Source organism: Seriola aureovittata, chromosome 4 (genome assembly GCF_021018895.1).
Source record: "Seriola aureovittata isolate HTS-2021-v1 ecotype China chromosome 4, ASM2101889v1, whole genome shotgun sequence".
NCBI classification, from domain to species: Eukaryota; Metazoa; Chordata; class Actinopteri; order Carangiformes; family Carangidae; genus Seriola; species Seriola aureovittata.
This window is the reverse complement of record NC_079367.1, coordinates 17,971,653-17,997,360: the sequence shown is the minus strand read 5'-3', so window position 1 is coordinate 17,997,360 and position 25,708 is coordinate 17,971,653. Positions and strand designations below refer to the sequence as shown.

Below are 25,708 nucleotides of genomic sequence, written 5' to 3'. Positions count from 1 at the left end.
GATTGCAGAAATATGTATAATCTTATTTTCATTATACTCTCTGCTTCTTGTTAAAAAAATAAAATCTGTTTATATGAGTCAAGACCTTTAACAAGACTGTAAATGTCTCATATAGCTGCATCCAAAAACGTTGTAGAAAGAAACATTTAATCAACAGTATTAAAAAATGTAATACTGATAGTGAAAATTAGAAACTGGGCCACTTTTACCACGAGAGGCTGCGCTTCGCTTTATCCGTCAAATCTGGCAACACCACTCACACTCTCAGGCTAGCTTGATCGGGCAGATGGAGGCAGATAGCACCGGGGGCAACATGGGCGACAAAGCAGAAGTGGAAATGGCAGAAAACCCATTTGAACCTTACATTGAATCCATTCGTCAGCAACTGGAGGACCAAGACCCTGTTTTTCTGATCGGAGTTATCGTCGCTTTGGCGGCTGTTGTCATCACCTGTGGTAAGAAGTGGGCGTCAGTGCTGAAGTTAGCATGCTAACGTTAGCTTAGCAGGCTAGGCCCACAGCGTTTAGCTTGGCGTAGATAGCTACGGAGAGCCAGCTTGTTGGAAAGCGGGTTTGTTTTATAAACAGTATTGACATTTGATCTCTACGCTTTGTTTTATATAAAAGTGAGTGCTTCACACCCATTAGCTGAGCAAGGAAGAGCAAGGAAGCTAACTGCTAAGATAAAGCAGACAGCTGTCAGTTGCACAGCTTTTCCCGATGTCATTCAAACTTAGTACGTATTGTTTAACAGACAAGTCGATGATAAGTCAGTGACAAACCTCCCTGTTTTCTCTTTTCAGTCTTTCTAAAGTACTTTCTTAGCAGTAAAACTGTCCAGAGCGCCGTGCTGCTGGTTGGACTGTGTGACTCCGGGAAAACGCTTCTCTTTAGCCGGGTGAGTGGGTGCAACTGAAATGAAGTCGCCACGTTGTCTGTCACAGGACTCTCATCTCTGATGCGTGATTAACCTGCGTTGTTAGTGACTGTGCATTTAATGTATTTGCAGCTGCTGTCAGGAAAGTTCAAGCGGACACAGACCTCCATTACTGACAGCAGTGCTCCGTACAAAGCCAAAAACGACAGGGTGAGTCTACGTTTGCATATCATCCTGCCATGATGAACGTGGTTTACAGTTGTCCCCTCTCCCTCTTGTATTCAGGGCAGCACCTGGACTCTGATAGACCTGCCAGGACATGACAGTCTTCGTCCACAGTACCTGGAGAAGTTCAAGTCTGCAGCCAGGTGAGAACAGGACAACCTGCCTGAATAATAGATGCTCATTTCTAGTGGGGTAAAGTTACCAGTACCTGATAGATATTTCTATATCAAGGCTGGTACTAAGTTGTTTTCATTATCAATCAATCTACCTATTTTTTATGAAACATTAGAAAACAGTGAGATCGTCCATCACGGATTCCTAGTGTCAGAGTATCAGTTCAAAACTCAATAATATTTAATGTAAGGCACAGAAAGGCTGTAACTTCTTACATTTGAGAACCTAGAGCCATCAAACATTTGGTATTTTTGATTAAAAACTACAATTTAACAATTATTGAAGTAGCTGATTAATCGTGTCTCTGTTGATTAACTGTTGCGGCTCAAGTACATATATTTTTATCTTCTCATCCATCTCTTCAGAGCGATCGTGTTTGTAGTGGACAGCGCTATCTTCCAGAAGGAAGTGAGAGATGTGGCAGAATTCTTGTATGTCTTGTTGACGGACACTGTGATCTCCAGAAATGCTCCAGCTCTCCTGATGACATGTAACAAACAAGGTGAAAAAGCTCTTCTACCATCAAAAATTCATTTCAGTCACCTTTGTTTGTCTTTCCCTAAAACTGCTTATTTGCTCATCTATTTACTGATGTCTTCATTCTTTAGATATCACCATGGCAAAATCAGCTAAACTAATTCAGCAGCAACTGGAAAAGGAATTGTAAGTAAAAATTAGCTCTTTTATCGGATACTTATCAACATACTGTACTTTTGGACCATCACCATTCAGTCACGATATACATGTTCAGATTGTATTACAGTTACATTTTAGGCAAATTTCAGTATGATGCAAAACTTCCACACATGTTGTATTGTAATAATCATGTCCTGTTTAATTGTTATCATTTCAGTTGTTATGCTGGTGATTGATCTTTTATCTGTTACCCATTGTTTTGGCAGACCATCTGAGTCCAATTATTTTTTTAAATCTTTTTTCACAGGAACACCTTACGAGTGACTCGCTCAGCAGCCCTCAGCTCTCAGGATGGCTCTGTCGGTGGCAGTCTGTATCTGGGGAAGAAAGGCAAGGACTTTGAGTTCAGCCAACTGCCCATGAAGGTGGAGTTCCTGGAGTGCAGCGCCCGTGGTAGCAAAGGTGAAGATGGAAGTGCAGACATCGAGAACTTGGAGAGCAGCTTGGCTAAACTGTAAAATGGCCAACTCAGCATCCTAAAAGGCACAGACCTTGGATCAGATCACCTCAACGTCCACTGTCTCTTCAGTAATCAAAGGAGGGATGACAAATGCATCTCGGTGGAGTATCTACTTGACAGGAGTAACCAGTCCGACACGGTCCTATCTGTTCTGACTGTCAATGTAAAACATACAATGACATTGAAGGTAGAAGAGCATTTGAGACATATTCAATGAAAAAACTCCAAAAAGACTGAAAGCTGTTTGTCAGGTTGCTCTAGTGTTGAGAAATGATCATGCGCTTCTTCAGTGTCCGTCTTACTGTGAACATCACCACCTTGAATTGCTTTATTTGCTCGATTAGAAAATATTTAGCTTTAAGAAATTTGGGAAACTTCATGTGTTGTTTATAATTGCAATTTAAAGAAAAAGTATCATAGGTTATTTCACCATTTTTATTTAAAATGTTTCTCAACTAGTCTGACCTGTGTGCTGCCCTATGAAAACAGGTGTGAATTGCATTTATTCATTCACTTCACAGTCAGCGTTGTGCCTTTTTTCTGGTATTCTTATAGAAAAGTGTTTTGCTTGTTTGCAGAATGACGGTTTGATTGAGTGGAAATATTGTGTGAATACAGTGCATTTGCAATGAATGTATGAATTTATTGTAGTCATACAAGAATGAAATGTTGTTTGTAATTGTGGCTTATTTAAAAAAGAAAAAAAAACTGACGATGTGAAATGTCTGATGCCTGATGGCGATTCAAATGAGGTCCAGAGAGTATAAGGAGAAAGGGTTTTGTTTTCAGCAGAAAACACTATACAGTGTGGTAGTGTAAAAGAAATGGTCACATAGATCAGAGTGGGAGGAAATTAAACAGTTAAACGTGTGTTCATCCTGTAATGATCCACAGGCAGCAAAAAGGATTTAATCATTGACATGTACAGACAAAAAATTGCCTAATAACATAATTATAGTGGGGTTAGTAGGGCGTCAGTTCCCAAGATGCTGCTTTACATTCATTTTAAAAACTGTACCACTGTACCCCAGAGGCCGACATCATGTGACAGATCACAGGACTTTATTAAGCAATTAAGAAGTGTGGCTGTGTAATCTGTGCTGTAAACTGTTTTCAAACATCTTTGGAAAGAGCTTTCAGTTTACTCAATGCTTTGCTTTCTGTCTGGCACCTGGTTTGGATTGAGATGTATTTATCTATAAAAGAGCAGCGGACTCACTTAGACATGAAATGCTCATTTCTGTTGTCTAATGTGGTAGTATCACAGACGTAACATGTACAAAAATGTAATTAATCCAATGCCAGAGCAAAATATATTTCAGAGGACATTTTTTTAATAGGACAACACAGACACTAAACCAAAGCCAACTTAGCCAAATCCAATTAGTGAAGCCTGCATTAAATGAAACCTCCAAAAACAATTACACATTTAGTTTGTTAAATATTGTGTGAAAGCTCATAGAAATCCCTTTATGTGAGGCTTGATTGCTGCTGTAAAGATCTACGTAAGATCAGATGTCACAGTAAGAAGACATGCTGTTTAGACCAAACGTCCAGGGGCCGTACATGCAAAAACAAATCTTATTGAAAAAATGGGTTATGCTGCCAGTTCCTTACAGAAACAAACACAGGATTGTATTCTCTGAAGAATTTTTAAAAATGCAATAAAACTAAAAGTAAAGAAAGTCAAACTAAGGGTCTCCTATGACCAAAACAAAAGATTTTAAGAGCAGACAGTGAAGTGACTATAGTTGAGACAGAGGGTAGACAGTCAGACTACAGCTCTGATCAGCTACTACCACACAGTGTTCTCCTTTCAGCACAGCAGGGCACAGCCAGTTCACCTTGTCCCCATGACTGATGCTCAGTTTGGGTCCAGACTTCTCCTCCGTCACGTCCTCTGCAGCTACAGCTGCTGCTGCTGCAGCTTCACCCTCCACTTCAGCTTCTTCCTTCTCTCCTTCATCCTTTTGTGGGGTCTTTGCATTATCCTGGGATTGTTCTTTCCTCTTCGTCTTGCCCTTGCCCTTCCTGCGTGGAGCTGCTGTCACTCTGGTTTTGGCTTTTGCGTCTGGAGCCACCACTGGGTGCTTACTGAGGTCCCACAAGGCGACCTGGCCGTCATTCCCCCCGGTGACAAGCCAGTATGGGTGGGAAAGGAAACTAACAAAGTGGGCTTGTGAGGCTCCCTGACTGTGGGCTTTGACTGCTCCCTGCTGTTCCAGTTTAGAACCAGTGCCAATCCGCATCAGATGCACCCGCCCGTCTTCTGCTGCACAACCCAAAATGTTTCCACAACTCGCCACAGAAACACAGTGAGCTAGTGGCGGGTTGAAAAGCTGACCAGGGCGCTGCTGATGGTCACCTTCATCCTCTGCTACATCCTGAAGATTCAGTGTCCAAAGCGGGCGAGTCTTCTGCAGACCCCACAGCATCACCTGAAGCAAGAAAAGGTCAAACAAATTAGAGAGAAATGCCATCAAATTTAGTCTCGGATGATATGAAAAAACATACATACGGTGAACGGTCTTATGTCTCCTCTCTCTCACCTGCATATCCAGTCCAGCAGACACCAGGTTGTTGGGTCTGTGAGGCCTGAAAGCCACAGAGGAGCAGATGTTAGTGTGTCTGTGAAGAGTCCTACATACTTTTCCCCCAGGAAGCTCCAGCACCCGCACTGCCCCAGAGTCATCAGCCACTGCCAGGGCTGAACCTGTCTCATTCAATGCTAAAGCATTGATCTCCTCCTCTCCTGCACCCTGAAACTCCTCCATGGGTCCCTTCAGGTTCCTGGGGTCGAGTACACTTACTGTGTCTCCATGTGACACATATAGGTGGCCCGGAGCTGCAGGTGAAAACACAACACTTGTGCTGTCCTCTTCCCCGGGAAGGGTGAGTCTGCCTATGATGGTTCCTTCTTGGCTCCAAACCGTCACCTCTCCACCCTCAGAGCCTGAAGCGAGGAGACTCTCAGGGCCCAGAGAAGCTCCAACACACAGGATGGATGTGGAGTGGCCCTCAGACCACTGCCTGGCCATGGTGACCCTGCAAAACATATCAATAACTTATTACTAGAGAAACTAGAATCACCTCTTAGCGGTTGTATGTCTCCGCCACTCAGACTAGTTTCAGGTTTTATCCCTGTTTATCCAGAACTATATAAAATATTAACCATTTTTGTGAAATATTGTCATATTTGCTGTGTGAATTCTTAAGGTTAAGGTTAAGAACATGTTTTGTGCAGTCACAGTGACCTTGACCTTTGACCACCAAAATCTAATCAGTTTATCTTCGAGTCCAAGTGAACATTTGTGTCAAGTTTGAAGAAATTCCCTCAAGTCTTTACTACAATACTGCATTCACGAGGATGGGACTGATGAACCCGCAAAAATAATGCCTACACCCTGTTCTGGTTCATTATGTCTCACTAGCTACAAACCAACCAATCAATCAAAAAAGGGCTACAAACCAATCGGAATAGAGCTACAAATCAACCAATCAGAATAGCACTACCCACCAACCAATCAGAATAGAGCTGTAAATCAACTAATCAGAATACGGCTACATATCAACTGATCTGAATAGCACTACAAACCAACCAATGAATCAGAATACAATTACAAGTAAACTAACCAATCAGAATATGACCACAACTAATCAATTAGAATATGACTACAAACCAACCAATTAGATTACAAAGAGTAATGTAGGTCATACTTGGCTAGTCAGACTGACTGACAAAGTAAGGACAGCAACATGTATAACCATAAATCATGTTTTTCTTTAGAGAACAACTTCTGGCAGCAAGACAAGTTAAAATATATATAAATGTTTAACAAAAGTGCTTTAATGTGTGGTTTTCTGATGGTTTCTGCGTCTTTTAATGGAAACTGACTCGCATACAAAGAGAGGAGCACTCAGTTTGGTTACGTTTTAATTACCAAGTATCCAGGAGTTTGTATTTTAAGAAGAAAACAGATATGAAACCAGATTAAACCAAATAGTATGTGCTCTGGCTCTGCTGACTCGTTAGCCTAAAATCTAATATGAACTTCATGTTCAGCTGAAGGTCTGGCTGCAGTAACAAACATGTTGTTGTCAATGTGCAGATTACAATAATCTATGACATGACGGTGCTGTGACATTGTCGATAACGCCAGGACTAGAGAATTACAGTACCTTAGCGAGTGCAGTCAAAACTCCAGGCTGCCATGTGCGACTGAGTCGCTATTTGATTATGTCACAACAGGGAGGTAAACACTGGGCCCTGAGTACTGCCTTTCAGGCAGTGGTCATGGCAGCCATAAAAATTGTCGCGTCAAATAGCTCATTTTTATTTTCTGAACTATTGATACAGCTCCATTGTATATTTTAATGTGTAAAACTTGAAATACTTAACTGGTAAAAGGTTGTTCCCTTTTTGTACAAAGTTGGCGCGAACTGCTGCCTGGAAGGTTAGTTCAGGGTATTGTTTTACTCTCTATTTGGCAAATGGGCAAAACTGATATTCCCGTGTTTTACTCTCTTTTAAACCTTTAATTTCACTGATTTACTATGCTCCGTGTGATATATCTCTACAACAATACTGATCCGCTCAGAAGTCGTGAAACAGAAATACAGAATATACACATAAACACATACTTCCATACATCCATATATAATTTGTGTTCACAGATTAGGAACCTCTTCACCTTCACCTGCATCACCTTCTGATCACCATTCATAATGGGTTTACAAAATGCTCTTTAATTCATTAGGGAGACCTTGTTTGTTTATTTTATAGAAAGCAGCCACAGCACATCCACTTATAAACTGCTTTATTAACATTTGATATTTTTGCATTCTGTACTTTAAATACTAATATCTTGCATGGGTGTGCCCTGTTTAAATAAAATGTTTTGGTAATAATGTGGCTTTGCAGTATGACATCAAATGGTGGAGTTTCTCAATTTCTAATGAGCCATTAGTAAAAGTTTGTTAGTCACTTACAATTATAAATGTTAATATATTGAGTCTACTATTACAACTACTATTCACCTTTGAGATGTTAAAAATATTGGCATATGTATTTTCTTAAAGAACGACTCAAAACCATTAAATGATCAAAATAGTTGCTTTTCAAGAGAGTAAGTTATCCAGCAGTCCATTGGAGGGGTTTCCCTAATGAATTCAAGAGCCAAAAAGACAAAAGTGCAATGCTGAAGGAGGATTTTCTACAACCTGGTAACTCAAAATGATTGTCTTGCAGTATATGAACAAATAAATAGTGAAATAGAAGCGAGCTGCAGAAGTAGTGTGCTTTACACTGAAAGCAACACAGTATCAGTTCCTACACATTCTGCAGAAAATGAAAAGGAAAACCACAGAGGACACAGAGGAGGCAGAGCATCAAATCATTGTTCAGCATGGCCCCACTCGGCCTTCATTTCCACAATGGCTGCTCTGCGCTGATTCATCCAAAGCTGTAGATCTGATGAGTGCGGTCCATTTCTGGGTCAGTGAGCAGCATGCCATGCTGCTGCACTGAATAGGGGACGGAGAGGAGAGGCCATCGTTTTCAGACCCTCACCCGAAAACACACACAAACCAACTACACCCCCCCCCCCCCCCCCCCCAACACACACATTACACTGTCAACCCAACATTCAAGTGCTGACACATACAGTATATCCCCACAAAGCAGCAGCAGTTCACAGAGCATAGCGAGTGTAAGTATTTGCCTTTTTCTGTTCATAACCTGTGCACAATTTCCTCTTCATAATGTCGTTATAGTGAGAAGTTCCTCTTGCTCTGTGCTAATTTATTGTGATGCTGAAGTTGCTAAAACATATAAGAGGGAATTTGTGAGTAGTTCTGACAGTTTGTGCTCTATTTAAAACCAGGCTTCTTGTCAGTTATACAACTCCTCCCAGATGCATTTCTTTATTCAGCCTTTAAATCCGGCTTGTTAGAGTTGTAATGTCTGATGTATGAGGTAAGTGGCATCTTTTGTAGAGTTAGATTCAAATTGTGCTTAAATTAAAGATGTAATAAGTGAAGCTTAAATTTTTTTTAAATATGGAACTCAACTAGAAATTTCCTTGTTTTATCCTAATGAATCTGATGTTCAACAGCTTGAACAGGGTCTCCAGTATCAGGGGGAAGAAGTGCATTAACATTGCTGCAATGGTTGAGATGGCAAACAGAATTGACATTAGTAACAGATGAACTAGCTTAGTCTGAAATTGGACTTTTTCCAGACACTGTTTAGTGAGATGAAGACTCAGTTGGCTTCCTCATATGAACACCCGCTTATTGTTTCAAGACAGGATTGAAGAATTGCGAACCTGTCCTTTAAGATAATCCTTTAATCCAATAAAGGTAGTTCTGATCCTGACTTTTCTTTTCAGAGGACTTGGAGGTACCCAGAAATATTCACACACCAGAGAGAATGAGGTCACCCTATTTCCCAGCGAGGTCGGTGCTTTTTCATAAAGAGCCAAACGGAGTGACGTACAGAGTCCCAGCACTGCTCTACTTGTCACACTCCAGGTCCTTTCTGGCCTTCTGTGAGGAGAGACTCAGCCCATCTGACTCCCAGGCTCACCTGCTGGTCATGAGGAAAGGCACGTTCTACAGAAACTATGTAGAGGTCAGTGTTGTTCACTGGGTCTGACGGCCGTAGAGCCCTGTAGATTGAAGACATGTACTCGTTATTGTAATTAATTAAAAGTAAAAGTGCTTGTTTAAAAATCTAGTTCAACTATGAAGGAGTACCTTTGAAATGTACAGCTCAACATTTAAATTTCTGACCTAAAAGGTGTCAAACAAGTACATATTCACAGAGCAGGTCAATTAGAGTAACCAGCTTTTTTGGGGGCTTATAGTGGAACACATGTTAGCTTATAATACCAAAGCACAGTCATGTTGCAAAGGTTACAGTCTTGACCTTCAGATACTCAGGAGACAGACTAAATAAAAAGCCAGTGAAGGGACCTTGAGTTATGTGTAAATACATGTTTTGTAATTTGGGTGGAACAGCCAAGTCTTGCTCGTAGCTTTGTTTTTTGTTTGTCTCTTTCTATTCATTCCTAAATCATTTCATTGTATCTGTTCTACTGCTATCTACTATGTCTTCCTTTCTAATCTCCGTTCCTTCTCCCTTGTGCTGCTCCAGTGGGAGGACATGCGTGTCCTGGGCACTGCTTTCCTGACAGGCCACCGGTCCATGAACCCGTGCCCGGTGTATGACGAGTTCACAGGCACCCTCTTCTTGTTCTTCATCGCTGTTCTGGGCCACACCTCGGAGTCCTATCAGCTGGTGACGGGCAAGAACGTGACCCGACTCTGCTACATCTGCAGCACAGACGACGGAGACACCTGGACTGCTGTCACCGATCTTACTAAGAGAGTCATAGGAGACACTATTAAAGGTCAGAGAATTCATAAAGGGAAAATCCAACCTAAAACACACTTCCACTGTGTTACTGAGTTTCCACTGAGACTTAGAAAACAGTCTTATTAAGATGAAAATCAGAGCACCAGGATGTGAAATTGTGACACTTTTTGATTAAGATATTACACCCAGATATAATTTGAGTGAGTACTGTAAACCTGAAAATACCCCTTCATGCTTATGCTATCCTGGGAGTCCTAAACATAGGAGTCATAACACGGATTATGAGAGAATGGGCACCCAGCCCTTCCTATATGGGACCCCCAGACTGTAAGAGACACAAATGACAGTTGGAGTCACAGGTGTGTCGTTTGTCGTCTCTTTGTAGCTGCCTGATCTCTCGGGCCCCCAGGCTTGTGCCTGGTAGGACTGTTCTTTAATCCATCCACGGACACTCACAAGATGAATCTAAGGGGTCGCCAGATGTTTACAAAACAAAACAAACAAAATCCTTCCACACAAAATTCATTTGAATTTTTTCCTAATTTTTTATCTATGAATTTCTGAACAGCTTTACGCCTTCATACTTCTATAATATTATGTGATAACTAAACCTGGTAAAGTTAAGTATCCTGTATCGATGCTGTTTTTCTGTTGAGTTAATCAGTGCCATTCATGTGTATCATGTGAATGTGCCACTAAATTTTTGTATCTCCCTTTTTCTTCCCTCCTTGAAGAATGGGCCACCTTCGCTCTCGGTCCGGGCCATGGTATCCAGCTGAAGTCAGGTCGCCTGCTCATTCCCGCCTACGCTTACCACATCGAGTGCAAAGAGTGCTTCGGACACCTCTGCCAGACCATTCCCCACGCCTTCTGCTTTCACAGTGACACCCATGGGAGAACTTGGCGATTCGGGGAGGCGGTGCCGGGCCCAGAGAGTGTGGAGTGTCAGATGGTGTCTGTGGATGAAGAGGATGGGACTAATGTGTTGTACTGCAATGCCCGCAGCCCTCTCGGCTACAGGGTGCAGGCCCTCAGTCTGGATGATGGAGCTGTGTTTCAGGAGGGGCAGCTGGTGCAGCGGCTGGTGGAGCCTCGAAATGGTTGTCATGGTAGCACTGTTGGATTTCCTGCCCCATTACATCTATGCCAAAGTCTTAACCATCACTTACACCAACCTATACACCGCTCCAGACACAGGACGTCCTGCATGACTCACTCTAATCACACCACCTCTCCCTCTCCAAACATCACTTCTGCTTCCACCAGCCCTTTGTCACCCAATCACAGTGCCCCTCCAGATTTCCTCACCCCCACCTGGGTAGTGTACTCCCACCCAACATGGACAACTGCACGCAGGGATCTGGGCGTATTCCTCAGCTTATTTCCCCGTGACCCAGACAGCTGGCGTGGCCCCTGGGTGATCTACGAGGGCCCCAGCGCCTACTCTGACCTGGCCTATCTGGAGCTGCCTCCCTCACCTGGGGCACCACCCGCCGTGGCCTTCGCCTGCCTGTTCGAGTGTGGTACTAAAACAGCCTACGATGAAATCTGCTTCAGCATCTTCACCCTGTACGAACTCATTGATAATCTGCCTCGAGATGTGCAGCTGGGAAATGACGGCGACGAGTGTGAAAGACAGCAGAGACAGGAATCTGACGCAGGTCGGTGTAGTGGACATGATGCTCAAAGAACACCAATTCTCCAACAGGTGCCTCACGTGAAGAAGAGGAGAAAGAAGAGCAAGTTGACTGAGATGTGCTCTGTGTCTTAAAAGCTTGTAATAGAGTTATAGTTTCTTCCAATAATTGCCTTATATACACCGCATCCACCATGTATTACAGAATATCATAGAATATTTACAAGAGAGATTGTTCTTATGAGTAATGTAGGTTTTGTAGTGTTACTCAGCTGATTTCAGTTACATTAACTGCAACCAAATCAGACTCAGAAGTGATGGAAAAGCCTTGTACATATTTGAGGTTTTTGTTTTTTGCTGATCATCTGTCCATTATGATTTGATAGAACACATGAGGAGTCATTAAAATTTTCCAAACCCTTAATTTTTTTTCTCCATTATTGGTAGTATTTTGTAAGTAATTCTGGTTAAAGCTGAAATCATTATTAGATTAATCAAATATTTGATCGACAGAAAAATAATTCAGTTTCTCCAGTGTGAGGATTTGCTGCTTTTGAACCGAGTATCTCTGTGCTTCGGACTGTTGGTCGGACCAATCGCAACATTTGAACGCACGACTTTAGACTCTGAGGAATTGTGATCGTGAAAATAATACGCCACATTCATCAGTAGTGAAAGAATCATTAACTGCAGCCCTAATGACGATTCAAACTGGAGCCAAACAAAGCAATTTAATAGGAAAACAAGAAACTAATCACACTATCAGAAGCAGATTTATGCCCGTGAATTACCAGGTTTGGGAGTCAGTTGCTGCTTTGCAAAACATGGAGGAACATCCAATATATTTCTGAAAGACAGACATCCACTTGATCGGCCATTTTAAGAATTCCCAGAGCTTATTCTCCAATTTCCTCTTCCTCTTTCATTGGTTATCAAGATAACTTAGCCAGTGTCTCTGGGCTAAACACAGACAACGATAGTCGACAGAACTCTCACTGCAAGATGCAACATTTGTGCAAATTATGGTGACACTGCTTTGTAAACTGTTTTCAAGGTCAAGAAACAAAGGAGAAATATGTCTTTCCACTCTTACACATCTTGGTTTCAGGTCCATGAAGAATTTAAGAACTTTTACTTAATTTCAATATGTAGATATTTAGATTTATTTCCTGTGTGAATGTTCTGTAGATGTTTCATGATGAGCTCATTTTTTCTAGTTGTGCTCTTGATGTTGCATAACTTGACTCTACAACGTAATCCTAGATCTTAAACAGTGTAGATTTTGTGTTTAAACCCCCCCCCAAATTGCCAGTTCATGTTTAATTTGGCTCAGTGAAACACACTGTGGACCGGGCGCGGCTGCAACTCATCAAGTTCACATATTAATCACACCTGCTTCATGAGCAGCAGCTCTAATGGGATAACATTAGAAACGAATCATTTCTTCTTGTGAGGGTGTTGAAACAGTTGGTGGCTGACAGCTTAAGTGGGTTGCATGAGAGCGTATGTAGAACAGAACCAGATAAAGTGTAGCGGTTTGTTTAGTTAAGAGGAAAAGAATAAACAGATCGTGCCAGGAAGACAGCAGGATCTGGACAATCTCTTCTCTCTGCTTCCCCTCCTCCTCGTTATATAACTCCACACTGACAGAAGGGTCATTTCCCTGTTTGGACTCTTTCAACCGAGTGGTTTTTCCTTTTCTCCAGCATCTGTGTTCTACGGCGTAATACGATGGGCTTGAGGATCATGGTTTTTCTGGCTGTGTTAACAGCGGTAACTGGGAGCCCCAGTGTGACAACCAGACCTGAGTCTGACTCAGCGGACATGTCAGCTCACCCCAACAGTGTACCAGAGACTGTAGAGGAAACAGAGGTGATTGGGCAGGTGAGAAGGAACTACCTCTGACTGGTATTGGTGCATAATTGTGTTTTCTTTGTGCAGGTTTTAACAAAGTGTTGTGTAGCTAATCAGTTGCATTGCACATGTGAAGTATCCGCCTGCTCAAGTTGAACTCAACAGAGTGGTGCCTTGCAAGAAAAATGATCTGCACGCAAAAAAATACATGTTAAAAGACGGATATGTATCTTTGCTGCAATCATTATTACAACACAACCTTTGTGTAGATGGTACAAAAGCCATTATAAGCTCCAGTCAAAACACTTAGCTTTCCTTACCAACCACCATCTTACAAAACGCTGACTGCAGATGCTAACTGTGGAGGTCAAATTGTGCTGAAAATCAAAGTAATAAATACAGTATGTCTTTCACAGGGATCAGTCATTTGGGAGAAACCTTAACTCTAACTGCAAAGCCAGTGTAAAATATCCAAGTTCTGCTTTGCCCCATGAAATAAAGCCTTATTGTCGAGTCACGGTTGATGATGGCAGAAGAGGCGTCTAAAGGAGGGATGGCTGTCATGTCAAAGTCCAATAGTGTACAGTTGAGTAGACAGACAGTTTTCAGCTCTTCCACTTGTTCTTCTTGGCGGGCAGCTGCCCTGTAGCCTCTAAGTATTTGTGGATGAGCTCATCCTGTGTGACTGGAAGGCAGGGCTGATATCTGCTGTACTCCATGGTGTACTCGCCTTTCCCCTGAATAAACAATGACAGAACATGTTAGTTTGAAAACTGTAATGAGTTATGGAAGTTGTTGCTTTCTCGTCAGTTCATTCACTTTACAGTTTCAGTTTGATTTCCTCACTACAAAGAGTCCTCTGCCTAAATCTAGCTGAGAGAAGAGAGGAGCTGATCAACGTGAGCGTCTATTCCTTCTATTAGTGTTACTGCTGTGAGCTCCCAGCCATAACATTTCTGAGCAGCAGAGAGGGACTTGTGCACTTTAGTGGCCTGAATGTCACTTCACAGGCTACACAGAGGCTAGTGCAAAAAAACAAAACAAAAAAAAACATGTATTTGTAATTGTAGTCAATCATCCTCCTCAACTGATGCTAGAACTGAACATCCAAGAAGTAAAGCACAGTGCTTAGCAAATATTGGAAAGTTTAATAACCAGTTTTATACTGAAACTGATACTAATTGACAAAACATTCACATTTCCTTTTTTTTTTCTTTTCTAAGAAGCTCTGACTTGTGTGTCTCATTTTCATGTCCCCACTTCTGAAACCTACATGCTTGCTCCTGTTGATGCTCAACATGATTTGAACTATACTGGACTGCAGAGTTGTTCAGTGTTTAGTTTGGACTTACTTCAGTACAGGAGCGCAGCTCTGTGGCGTAGCCAAACATGTCGTTTAGTGGAATCTGTTGGGAGAAACAGGCTGAAATTACTCAAATATAAAACGGTAAAAGGATAATGTTAAAATATTGTGAACTAAAAGACTGTGGATGCATGTGAATATTATTTACAATGTGGACTCACATCAGCATACAGAGTGAAGTATCCCTCAGCCCCGTCCTGTCCTGTGATGACACCATGCCGACGGTTCACACCAGAAATGACTGCTCCCTGAAACTCCTGAGGTGCTACAATTTCCACCGACATGATTGGCTCCAGGATGATCGCGTTGGCCTTTTCCATAGCTGTGGAGAGAACATTGAAGGCAACACACATGAAGCAGACCCAGAATTAAATAAAATGAAACGACAGCATGTCAGATCTGAAGTCAACTGAACACTCGCCTTGCTTTAGAGCGCCCTCTCCTGCACGGATGAAGGAGACCTCATTGGAGTCGACCATGTGATGCGCTCCGTCTTCCAGGAGGAATCTGACTCCCGAGATCTTGTGCCCGCTCAGGGGTCCCTTCTCACAGGCCTCTCTGAAGCCCTGCAACACGATGGGAAGAAATGCTTTTTGCTTTGTGTTGAAATAAACTTTATTCTCTTTAAAACATTTCACACCTTCATAGCTGACTGTGACCACGTGAAAGTGAGGAAAATTACCTTTTCGACGGCGGGTACAAACTGCTTTGGGACGTTCGTACCAACGGTCTGGTCGTCAAACTCCAGCTTTGTGGAATGCTCTGACTCCAGAGGCTCAAGGACCCCGATAACTTTACCGTACTGCCCAGAGCCACCACTCTGCTTCTTGTGGGTGAATTCAAACCTACAGGACACAGGACACAATATCCATGTATTTAGGCAGGGTGACGTAACGGGACCATGTCATCTTTGGGCCATTTTATTGGAGTGTCATCTGCTTTAAAAAGAAGTAATCCAGATATTAGTCAGCTACTGTTTTTAATTGATTTTATTGAGCCAACTGAGGAATCTGTATTTATTACTATTAATACTAACCCTAACCCTTTAAAAATGGATAGTGTCCCAAAAGCAGTACGTTAAACTCCAACCTAACCTATCAAATTGATTTCTGATTGATTTCTGTATCATCTAATTGCAAAAAGTCAAACAATGCTGCAGCAAATCTGACTGATCCCGGTATTACTTTTTATAAGGGTCTATTTGCTTGCACTGCGTGTTCTGTCAGGCTGATACGGGAGAACAGAAAAGAGCTCTGTGTCTTTAAAAAGGGGCTGTCCTCAAAGAGCTCCGGTGTCAAAGGAAGTGGGAAGTAATGTTTCCACTTGCATGAGGAGCAGCTGACTCTGAACACCGAACAGATAAAACTTTCCACCTGCCAACTAATTGGCCGGGAGTCTCAGCCTTCCAGCTCCAGGCAAGATCAGACTCCTTTCATTTAATTCATTTCACATTTTTTAGCTGTGCAGCTCTTCACTCTCACCTCTGTTAGTTCTGCATATTTACTTCCCATTTTCCTCAATGGATGTTCTCCTTGTGTCTAAGGCTTTTTTCTTATCTAGATATAAACTGATCTAAGGGAAAAGGCTCCACCCTGCTGACACCTGAGGGTCAAAGTACTTCAGGGACTGGAAGCCCATCCCTGTTTCTCATTTTCTACCTTCTCTTCATCATTTCCTTTCTCATTGTCCATTTCTGGAAAAACAGAACAAAGTACAAATAGGACTGGAGCCTGAGGAGGATGTGATGGCGACTGGCAAGCTGAACCCCAATCACTACCCCGCTCAGAGGGCAGCCAAGGTGGTCCAACACTACCTCAACACCCGCTATGGCTCACCATACAGGGTGTTCGGACTGCACAAGGTCCACAGCGGAAACGCAGAGGTCAGTCGAACTTTACTATTGAAATATGAACAAACCTTTAACCGTTATAGCTATGTAAGTAAATACAGAATAGTGATGGAATACAAACTTTGATTATGGTTCACTTCCCTTTCAGGATGTGGCAGACTCTGGAAGAAAGTATCAGCTGGACATCATGGTGCAGGACGTCATGAGCAAAGTAGGTTTTTTAATGTGTTTTTTTTTTTTTTTTTTCATACTTTGAGACAGGGGACCTCTCATGATTTAGATACAGACAGTGACACTGCTCCTCCATCAGAAAAAGAACTGAAAATTAGCCACAATTATCTCGGTCTCTGACCAGATGTTAAAAACACCCTGAAAATAGAATAAAACTACAAGTTTAATGACAATTTATTCCTGATCAGATCTTGAAAAACCCTTTCACCATCCTGAAGTGAGGGATTTACTTTACTGCTCTTTCGTGTTTGTCTTTGAAGACTTTTTTGCATCTAAATTGACGGGTATAGACAAAATCTCTGTTTAACTTCCTGCATTTACCCTCAACATTTCAAGGCTTCACAGCTGTTCATGAAAGACGTTTTAAGCAAATTGTAGGCGTGAAGTTGAAGTTTAAAATACACAGTTGAATAATCTATGACTTCAGAGTGAGCATGTAGGTTTGACAAGATTTACTAAAGAGCAGACAAAAGGAGGCTCACATTTTGTTGTATGATTAACAGTGTGGTGCAACACTGAGTCACTGGCTGCCGTGGTAACATCGGGACTACGCCTTTGCTCTGTACGCCCTCCTCCGCTTCTTTCTCATGCAACCTGCCTCTCCTCTCTTCTATCTGTTCATCCAGAGTACAGAGAAATGCTCTGCAGAGGTTTTTTTTCCAAAGGGGAAGCAGCAGCAGCAGAGCTCACCCCAGGTCCAGGCCTCATGTGAGGAGCTCCGAAAAATCGACACAAGCGTTCAAGAAGAGGCTTTTTACCAACAGTACAAGAACCAAAGCCTGCTGTCGGCAAATTTACCTGGTATGTGCAATAAAACAAACTGCAAATTGTTGCTGGTAATGAACATACTCATAGTCAAGCTGTTGCACAACGTTAACCGTCTCAGATTGCAGTATTTTGGGTTTTCAACACTGTTGGAGGTTTGTGGTTTTTAACTGAACTCAGTGTCTTAATATGATTAACACAACAAGGATGCCTGTCCTCGCTGGTCTTGAAACTGTAACCTCCTGTACACCACAAGCGCACACATGAGACCATGTGCGACTTTTGAACCCCACTGTACATACAATCCAACTTCCCACGACTTCCTTCGTAACACACTTAACGTTCTGACCAACAGATAGCTACGGTCGCATTGAGCCCGAGATGGAGCCTCTCTGGCACCTTGGCTCTGTGGCCTCCAGCTTCACCATGCTGAACGAATCAACTGAAAACACTCTGTACAACATGGCTCAGGTGGCCAACATCACGCAGTTGGTAGGTTGTTTTATCCGTTGTCGGGTCCGCTCGTGAATCCTCAATTGATCAATATGGAAACAGGATTTCTGCTAACCAAATGTGGACCTTTTAGACATGTTATTTTATATTGCAATAACAAATAGTTTCTAGTCTCTGTGATCGTTTAATCTAGTCAATACATTTCAGTCATCAGACATACAAGGCCGGTTGTGCAGACCGAATACTCTGCTGTTTACTCTGGAGGCTGGGGCAGGAAGGAGGCTGCACACAGGCTGAGGATTAAGCCAGTAACATCTGTATCTAATACAGATGTTTCTATAATTTTTCTCTCGTCTGCTGCAGGAAACTGAGAACGACCAGCTGAAGTTTGACTATCACATACTGCTGCATGAGATGGTGTCCCAGGTAACCACTATAGTATATTAAACTTTTAACACACTTGGGGATCAAGTGTTACCAAATATTTAAATTTTATTTTAACTATATATGCAGAACCAGATGGCTACCATAACTTATAAATGCCCACAGCTTTGTCTTATCTTATTCAGACAAATATGTAACAAAGGAAAAAATTCAGTTAAATCATTTCATAAGGAAACGGAAGAAAAAGCTGATTTATAACATTTGTGAAGCTGTAAACAACAAATATTTCATTTTTCATTTATCAATTTTCTTGATAAATGTTTAAACTGATTGTTTACCAGAATAACAGGCTAATGAAGCAGCTAGTAATTTAAGCACTAGCGGCATCTTGCAGTAAATTGGTCTGGTACGTTAGCGACTTCAACAACGCGTATACTGTTCCCTTTTGTGAGGACCAGCGTTACTACCTGATATGTCGTATTAATCTGACCATCTGCGTTTGGTTTTATGCAGGAAATCATTCACTGGAAACTGCTGTTCAGCTGGTCTCCGTCAGAGGGAGTTAAAGTGCTGCAGATGGAGCAGCTTCCTCACTGCCATGACTGTGAAAAACCTCCAAATACAAACTAAACTGCTGACGTTCATCACGCTGCAACTACGATCAAAAACAAAACCTTGATGCTCACATCTTGTGTTCGGGGGGGGGGGGATCAGCTGTTGACGCTTGCAGCATAAACCTTTTTGAACTACAGAAAGGTTGAGTTTGTACTATCAGGAATCAGATTAATCCATCCTACATAATGATATGATATGCTTCAATTGTTCTGTACTCTTGGTTTAACCAACCGGAGTGTTTAACCAAAATAAAGTGTTTATACCTATTGTTGCTCAGTAGAGTGTTTGTGTGTACGTCTGTGTGCTGGGAGGTCAGGACTTACGGTACAGGAGCAGTGATCGTCTCTCTGAAAGCCACTTTGGGCTTCCCCATCACACAGGGACAGTTGTATTCCCTCTCCATTCTCTGAAACAACAAACCAAAACAGCTGTTTGGTAAAAAAGTAGTTTTTGAAAACTGTCCATAGGAAGGTTTATAACCATGTCACATTTGGACAGAGTTTCATTTTAAGATGAAAAATGCTTTGTAAGTGGACCTGTCTCACCAAAGCATCGCAGAATTAGTCTGAATTATTGCAGGATAGTTTATTGTAAACAAACATACAGAACGTCCTTGAGCGGCACAGTGTCTGACCAGGTACCTGGGAGTAGATTTCCAGATGCAGCTCGCCCATTCCTGAGATGATGGTTTCTTTGCTCTCTGTGTCAAAATGAACTCTGAACGTAGGATCTTCCCTGGTGAACCGGTTGATGCCTTTGGAGAATTTGTCCAGGTCATTCTGTGCGGATACAAGATAGTAAAGAGTTATAGATGCTATTTAAACTCTAGCATTAGATTTTTAAAAGTATATACAGGTAAGTTTAAGGATCTTTCTACCTTATTGGTTGGCTTCATTGACATAGAAATGACAGGCTCTGGGATGTGAATTGACTCCTGTGGGACAAGAAGGTAACAAATGAACACCGGATGCTCTTTATATCTTGAAGTACGGAAAGAAAAGAGTCCTTTCCATTCCAACATCTTCAAATGAGCAGGCTTTGGCTCTTTTGCCCAGGGAAAACATTAACGCTACTCACCATTGAGAGGTTAGCGCTGGTCCTGGATGTAAAAGTGTCTCCACTGGCACAGTCAATCCCAAACAGAGCACAAATGTCTCCTGCATAAACCTCATCCACATCCTGAAACAGCAGGGATAGAAAGGGACCAATAGAAACAACGGGTTGATCTACATGTCTTATTTTTAACAACTGAAATATCTAAACAAATATTAAACATTGTTGATTTTCCATCTCTTGTTTTGATGCAAGGCGGGTGGAAACATTTCAGTCTGGTGTCACAGGGGATGTGGTTGTTATCTACACACTTCACTGAAGCTGAAAGAGGAACCTAACCATTTTGACCAGTCATGTTTCTCTGCTGTGTGAACTGCAAAAACCACAGATGGAAAAATTGTCCCCACTGATAACTTGCTGACGTGCGCTGGTTTGCTCTCACCTCCATCTGGTCAGCATGGAGGCGCACGAGCCTCTGAACTCTGACCCTTTTGCTTGTGCGTGTGTTGTAGATGTATTCCCCTTTCTTCAGACAGCCCTGGTACACTCGCACATATGTGAGCTGACCGAATCTCCCTGCCTGTTAATGAGAAAGACCAAAGCATGACCCAATGAGACCTTCCTGTTGAGCAAAACTGCAGAAATGAAGAAGACGCTACAAGAACAACAGAAAAAACAGATTTCAAACATAGCTCACCTCCAGTTTGAAGGCCAGACCAACATAGGGATGTGTATCATCTCTGGTTGGGTCCATTTGAATCTTTGATGTTTCACTGGAGTCTCTAACACGGTGAAAAACCCACAAACATTAAGAGCACAAAAATTTCTCCAGAAAGGCTTTTTTCAGATGTAAGGATCTGACATTGATTTAATTTAATCTACTGTTACAAGACATTGTATACAAAGCGAAAGCCCTACTCACTCGTCATTGAGGGTAGCGTAGTTCTTCACTTCGGTGGGGTTCGGCAGGTAATCCAGGACAGCGTCTAGCAGAGGCTGGACGCCCTTATTTTTCAGCGCTGTGCCCACCAACACTGGGGTGAAGAGACGCTGCACTGTGGCCCTGCGGATTGCAGCCTGGAGGACAGTAAAAGGACAAGAGACTGAGGGACAGTCACATGCTCCCAATGTTATTTATTCCTCATTCAACCACAAAGGCTCAACGTGCCAGTTTGGATATGCGATTCGACTTCACATCTAACCCTAACCCTTTTTCATTGACTTTAATCAACAGACAATGTCGTGTTTTGAAGGTAAACTGGTCAGAATTTGATTTGAAAATATTTGATCAGCAACACTAGCAGCAAGGCTACGGCCACCACTTTGGTCCAAACTGAAATAGCTCAGAAACTAGTGGATGGCTTGCCTTTTCAGTTTGGGCATTTTTGATTTGTAATGAAAAGTCTTAACAAATATCTGATGGATTGGCATTAAATTCAATACAGATATCCAATGGTGCTCAGAAGATAAATCCTACTGAATTTGGTGATCTCCTGATTTTTCTTCTTGCACCATCGGCAGGTTGACATTTGTGGTTTGAAGGGAACCGTTTCCACAACTATTGCATTGTTTTGTACACAGATTGGTGTTCCCTCCTGGATGAATTGTAATAACTTTGGTGATCCCTTAACTTTTCACATCCTCTTTCTTGAAAGACACAAACCTTCAGGTCATCATTGGTAGGAATTTTTTCCTCCAAGAACATCTCTCCCAAGATTTCGTCAGCGTTGGCCACGGACTCCACCAGTTCCTGCCTCCGGTCTGCAGCCTCGGCACGGAAATCTGCCGGGATCTCATCATAGCGGATAGTTGAACTGCGGGGGGGAGGAAACTGTAGAATCAGTTTTATATTCCTCAGGAACAGAATCTCACTTGTAATTAAACTGACAGATCTTGATTTTGATGATTTTTGTCGATGATACCTGCAGGTCTTTTAATTCTCCTGCAGCCTAGCTGTCTTCTACCACACTCCTCTATGCTAAAAACAAACTATTCTGCTTGCAAAAAACCGAGGCACAACTTAGGAGAATCAGCAAAATAAACAATAAGTGTTAAGATGGTAATTAAGTTATCAGGTTGTTAATCACAGCGCAGATAAATAATAAACACAGAGAGACACTGATCTCCTCGTGGTGAAGCTACCAGAGGGGAATCCCTTACCCAAATTGTCCTTCAAAATACATGCTCTGCTCCTGTACAAGGTCAATGATGCCGCGCATGTTGCCTTCCAGGCCGATGGGGATGTTCACAAAAGCTGCGTTGTGGTTCAGCTTGGTTCTGAAAAGTAAAACAAAATCTAAATGTGAAGAATCAGTCACAGCTGATTACAACATTGTTTGTGGACTACTTGTTATGATTTCAAGTGAACCAAAAAATGCAGCCTAAAGATAGAGACATGGGGGTTCACACTGCTATTGTTTGTTTCTTGAATCTGTGTCTATTTTTGGGTTCATTTCTAAATTAGCAGAAATTAAGGAATGGTATACTGGATGCATGTAGAAGTTACAGGTAATGTAAACAAGACAAGGCCATGCAAATAAAGTTGGGAAATATATTGATTTTCCATCTGATCTGGGATCTCTATCAAAATATCGTGAAATGGGTTAAATTTTTTTCCGTAGCTTTAATTATTAAATTTACAAAACCTCTGACTGTGTCTGCTGAGTAAATGGACCAATAAATGTACATCATCTACCAGACACATTCACATAGCTCATTCAAGTTATTATTATTATTTTTTTTTTAAAAACACCAAACTTTGCATTTTTCAGAAAATATCAACTAAAAGCTCTGTACTGTACCTCAGCTGCTGCAGGGCTCGGCCGGGGTTGGCGCCCATGCGGTCTAGCTTGTTGATGAAGGTGAGGAAGGGGACGTTGTAGCGTTTCATCTGTCTGTTCACGGTCATGGTCTGACACTGGACCCCTCCCACGGCACACAGAACCAGCACGGCTCCATCCAGCACGCGCAGCGCTCGCTCCACTTCAATAGTAAAGTCCACGTGACCTGGGGGGGACAAAGGGGACATTGACATTTAGAAATAGAGCAAAGTAAACATGATTTAGTGAGACCTTTGAGTTGTGAGCTACACACAAAAGTAACTTAATATATTTATTCCTGTAAATTTAAATTTGAGTAAGTTCCTCCCTTTAGTTTCTGCAGCACGTTAAACTGTTTTAGGGAATCTTTATTAAACATTAATGAAAAACGTGAGGAGAGAGAGAGGGTAAAACGTTGCGATTGCATCGTCAAGACCAACAGGATGCCAAGTTTCTGCAGAATTTTTTTTGTCAGAGTAATATGTGCATGTAACTGCAGCTGCACAGTCATTACAATGCATAGATGTTGACAGCTTTCCCTTAGATAACTGTGGATAACTGTGGGGCCACTGAGATTGAATGGACAGTCAGTAGAGACAAGACAAGAAATCTACTTCTTTTTGCACTACTACAATTCAGTCCAGTATGAAATCTGACATGGTGCTTATTTAAGTCACACAGTAACACTTCTATCATTGTTCTCCTTTCAAAAAAGTAAAATGTATTGGGAATGTTTCAAATGATATTTAAACAAGGTAAATGCATGTTTCTCTTCCAAAGTTTAAACGAATTACTTCTGCTGAAGCACGTCTGTCTGTTAATTATTGCTTCACCACAAAGGCACATTATTCGGTTTTTGTGCTCACATCACCAAGGTCTTCTTCTTTGACAATGTGCATCACCAAAAAAGCACTAATATCATCTGAGTACGTATAGGCCTAAAAGGGAAACTCGTCATAGTTAGTCCTAGTCACATCTGTAAAAATAGTTGTGTGACATCTTCTGTGGCTAAAGTCAGTGAAATCCACCAGAGTGAGGTTTTCATCAGGGTTGTCTTAACTTGGGCTTCGAGACCTCAAATGTGTACCACAGAGCCTGCGTTACAAACTGGGGACATTTGGTTTGAAGGACAGGAAATATTTACCGGGCAGGAAGGGTCTAATAAAAAGTGACAGTTCTGCTATGAAAATGTTACTTAAGAAAACACATGCAAGTACAATCAAGTATCAAATGTAGAGAAATTAGCCCTTTGAGTGTACATAGTATAGTTAATGATATGTCTACTATTAGTAGAATATGCATTAATGGATAAGTAGTAGTTACTCTAGTAGTTGGTAGTTGCTCAAGTGAAGTTTATTTGTAACTATTTCATAGTAATACTGCGACTGATGATTATTTTCATCATGGATTAATCTTCAAACATGAGAAAATAGTTTGAAATGCCCACCACAATTACCCTGAGCCCAAAGTGCCACATTCACATTTGAGAAGCTGGAAGCATGAAATGTTTCAGGCATTTTGCCATTAAAAGTAACTTCAACAATTCATCCATTTTTAATACTCTGATTTATTTTTTGATGATTGACCTATCAATGCCCTGATAAATCAACTACTCGTTTAAGGTTAAATGTTATATACTGTTCGGTAGATTAACATTTTACAATGCACTGTATTTTGAGTTCTTCATAAGTTTTGGTAACTAATAACTTCATCCGTCATAATTGTAGTGGAAGAATAAAGTGGCATTAATTAGAAATACTCTAGTAGATATCTCAAAATTGTACTTACAGTAATTCAGTAAAGTACTTAATTACATTCAACCACTGACCAACAGGGGCCCTAGGCAAAATGCTGTCCCCATGGACCCCAGTTCAAGTGAAACTTTTAGTACCTGGCGTGTCAATGATGTTGATGTTGTTATTCTTCCATACGGTGTATGTAGCAGCTGACTGGATGGTGATGCCTCTCTGTCTCTCCAGCTCCATAGAGTCCATGGTGGCTCCAACACCATCCTTCCCCTTCACCTGCACACCACAGGGGAGGGAAAACAGCTCGTGACTGCAGACTGCACACCTGTAAACCTGTCAACCTCTATGAATACACAAACACGGCCCGTCCCGGCGCCCACCTCGTGAATCTCTGCTATCCTCCCGGTGTAGTAGAGGACACGCTCGGTCAGGGTGGTCTTCCCCGAGTCGATGTGAGCTGATATCCCGATGTTGCGGATCCTATCGTTGGGGAAGACACCGGAGGAGCATGTTCGACAGCTGTTGATGAGCACCTGTGGAGATAACCCACACACAGAGGAAGATCAATATTCAAACCCCTCCGTTAGGTCTGGTGTCAGATCGGTACAGCTTAACACAGTCCAGATTACCTTTTTAACAGTGACGCTCCCCGGTGCCAGAAGATGCGTTTTAGACAAAGACAGACCCGCTTTTAGTACTCTCATTTTGACAACGGCTTGATCTGCCCCAGGGTGGTCTTTTGAGCAAACCCAACTCCAACAACCCCGTGAATGTCACGCCGGGGCCCTGATGGTTGCTTGTGAAACACCACTTCCGTATCTACGGAAACGCAGATGTGCCAAACTTACAAATGTTAGCGTACATTCAAAGTAACAACACCACATTCAAAATAAGTATAGTGCGGGGAAAGATATGCGAGTGATTTTTGTTGAGTTTTATGATTTAAAAAAACAAATCAAACGTTTAAATTTAAAAACATCGAAATGAGCACGAAAACGACATTTACAAAAAAAAAAAGGTACATGCTGCTTTCTTGTGCTATCAGTTATTGTTGTAGTAGTTGTATTTTGTGAATGATCCACTTGGGAGCCTCAAAGTAATCAACATGAAATGAATTTTGAAAAGCTGT

General features: G+C 41.9%; 5 protein-coding genes across 7 annotated transcripts; 3 read left to right on the top strand and 2 right to left on the bottom strand.

Annotated features, from left to right (window-relative positions):
- Positions 1-252: 252 nt before the first annotated feature.
- Positions 253-3,143, top strand: srprb (SRP receptor subunit beta). The gene is made up of 7 exons (XM_056373479.1): positions 253-455; positions 803-897; positions 1,009-1,086; positions 1,162-1,244; positions 1,641-1,777; positions 1,884-1,938; positions 2,219-3,143. The coding sequence occupies exons 1-7, from the start codon at positions 287-289 to the stop codon at positions 2,427-2,429; spliced, it is 828 nt and encodes a 275-aa protein (XP_056229454.1). The 5' UTR covers positions 253-286; the 3' UTR covers positions 2,430-3,143.
- A 600-nt stretch (positions 3,144-3,743) lies between these two features.
- wdr53 (WD repeat domain 53) lies at positions 3,744-6,655 on the bottom strand. Of its 2 annotated transcripts, none has more exons than XM_056373475.1 (3): positions 6,611-6,655; positions 4,981-5,476; positions 3,744-4,869 (listed from the first exon to the last, which is right to left on the bottom strand). In XM_056373475.1, exons 2-3 carry the CDS (start codon positions 5,467-5,469, stop codon positions 4,177-4,179), a joined length of 1,182 nt encoding a protein of 393 aa, XP_056229450.1. In that variant the 5' UTR covers positions 5,470-5,476; positions 6,611-6,655; the 3' UTR covers positions 3,744-4,176. The 2 variants fall into 2 exon arrangements, with proteins under 2 accessions (XP_056229450.1, XP_056229451.1); XM_056373476.1 differs by lacking the exon at positions 6,611-6,655 and having other exon boundaries at positions 4,981-5,026; positions 5,242-5,362.
- Positions 6,656-8,861: 2,206 nt separating this feature from the next.
- Positions 8,862-12,532, top strand: neu4 (sialidase 4). The gene is made up of 3 exons (XM_056373474.1): positions 8,862-9,062; positions 9,588-9,843; positions 10,544-12,532. The coding sequence occupies exons 1-3, from the start codon at positions 8,862-8,864 to the stop codon at positions 11,578-11,580; spliced, it is 1,494 nt and encodes a 497-aa protein (XP_056229449.1). The 3' UTR covers positions 11,581-12,532.
- Positions 12,533-12,683: 151 nt separating this feature from the next.
- On the top strand, positions 12,684-19,226 carry lxn (latexin). Of its 2 annotated transcripts, none has more exons than XM_056373477.1 (7): positions 12,684-13,329; positions 16,368-16,544; positions 16,660-16,722; positions 17,369-17,543; positions 17,863-17,999; positions 18,324-18,386; positions 18,858-19,226. In XM_056373477.1, exons 1-7 carry the CDS (start codon positions 13,177-13,179, stop codon positions 18,972-18,974), a joined length of 885 nt encoding a protein of 294 aa, XP_056229452.1. In that variant the 5' UTR covers positions 12,684-13,176; the 3' UTR covers positions 18,975-19,226. The 2 variants fall into 2 exon arrangements, with proteins under 2 accessions (XP_056229452.1, XP_056229453.1); XM_056373478.1 differs by lacking the exon at positions 12,684-13,329 and adding an exon at positions 15,925-16,077.
- gfm1 (G elongation factor, mitochondrial 1) lies at positions 13,505-25,397 on the bottom strand. The gene is made up of 18 exons (XM_056373473.1): positions 25,209-25,397; positions 24,960-25,112; positions 24,723-24,855; positions 22,814-23,018; positions 22,173-22,289; positions 21,676-21,826; positions 20,935-21,089; positions 20,710-20,794; positions 20,455-20,592; positions 20,037-20,138; positions 19,837-19,893; positions 19,601-19,738; positions 19,283-19,365; positions 15,345-15,507; positions 15,084-15,228; positions 14,824-14,984; positions 14,652-14,705; positions 13,505-14,036 (listed from the first exon to the last, which is right to left on the bottom strand). The coding sequence occupies exons 1-18, from the start codon at positions 25,281-25,283 to the stop codon at positions 13,905-13,907; spliced, it is 2,247 nt and encodes a 748-aa protein (XP_056229448.1). The 5' UTR covers positions 25,284-25,397; the 3' UTR covers positions 13,505-13,904.
- Positions 25,398-25,708: the final 311 nt, after the last annotated feature.

Excerpts from the sequence above, each read along its gene's own strand:
- lxn (XM_056373477.1), top strand. The coding sequence starts at position 13,177 with ATGGGCTTGAGGATCATGGTTTTTCTGGCTGTGTTAACAGCGGTAACT. Across the intron at positions 18,000-18,323 it reads TGGCCAACATCACGCAGTTG|GAAACTGAGAACGACCAGCT; the intron begins GTAGGTTGTTTT and ends CGTCTGCTGCAG. Across the intron at positions 18,387-18,857 it reads TGCATGAGATGGTGTCCCAG|GAAATCATTCACTGGAAACT; the intron begins GTAACCACTATA and ends GGTTTTATGCAG.
- gfm1 (XM_056373473.1), bottom strand. The coding sequence starts at position 25,283 with ATGAGAGTACTAAAAGCGGGTCTGTCTTTGTCTAAAACGCATCTTCTG. Across the intron at positions 24,856-24,959 it reads GGATAGCAGAGATTCACGAG|GTGAAGGGGAAGGATGGTGT; the intron begins GTGGGCGCCGGG and ends TGTGGTGTGCAG. Across the intron at positions 23,019-24,722 it reads CAACATCATTGACACGCCAG|GTCACGTGGACTTTACTATT; the intron begins GTACTAAAAGTT and ends TGTCCCCCCCAG.
- srprb (XM_056373479.1), top strand. The coding sequence starts at position 287 with ATGGAGGCAGATAGCACCGGGGGCAACATGGGCGACAAAGCAGAAGTG. Across the intron at positions 898-1,008 it reads AAACGCTTCTCTTTAGCCGG|CTGCTGTCAGGAAAGTTCAA; the intron begins GTGAGTGGGTGC and ends ATGTATTTGCAG. Across the intron at positions 1,087-1,161 it reads ACAAAGCCAAAAACGACAGG|GGCAGCACCTGGACTCTGAT; the intron begins GTGAGTCTACGT and ends TCTTGTATTCAG.
- neu4 (XM_056373474.1), top strand. The coding sequence starts at position 8,862 with ATGAGGTCACCCTATTTCCCAGCGAGGTCGGTGCTTTTTCATAAAGAG. Across the intron at positions 9,063-9,587 it reads TCTACAGAAACTATGTAGAG|TGGGAGGACATGCGTGTCCT; the intron begins GTCAGTGTTGTT and ends GTGCTGCTCCAG. Across the intron at positions 9,844-10,543 it reads CATAGGAGACACTATTAAAG|AATGGGCCACCTTCGCTCTC; the intron begins GTCAGAGAATTC and ends CCCTCCTTGAAG.
- wdr53 (XM_056373475.1), bottom strand. The coding sequence starts at position 5,469 with ATGGCCAGGCAGTGGTCTGAGGGCCACTCCACATCCATCCTGTGTGTT. Across the intron at positions 4,870-4,980 it reads CTGCTGGACTGGATATGCAG|GTGATGCTGTGGGGTCTGCA; the intron begins GTGAGAGAGAGG and ends TTCTTGCTTCAG.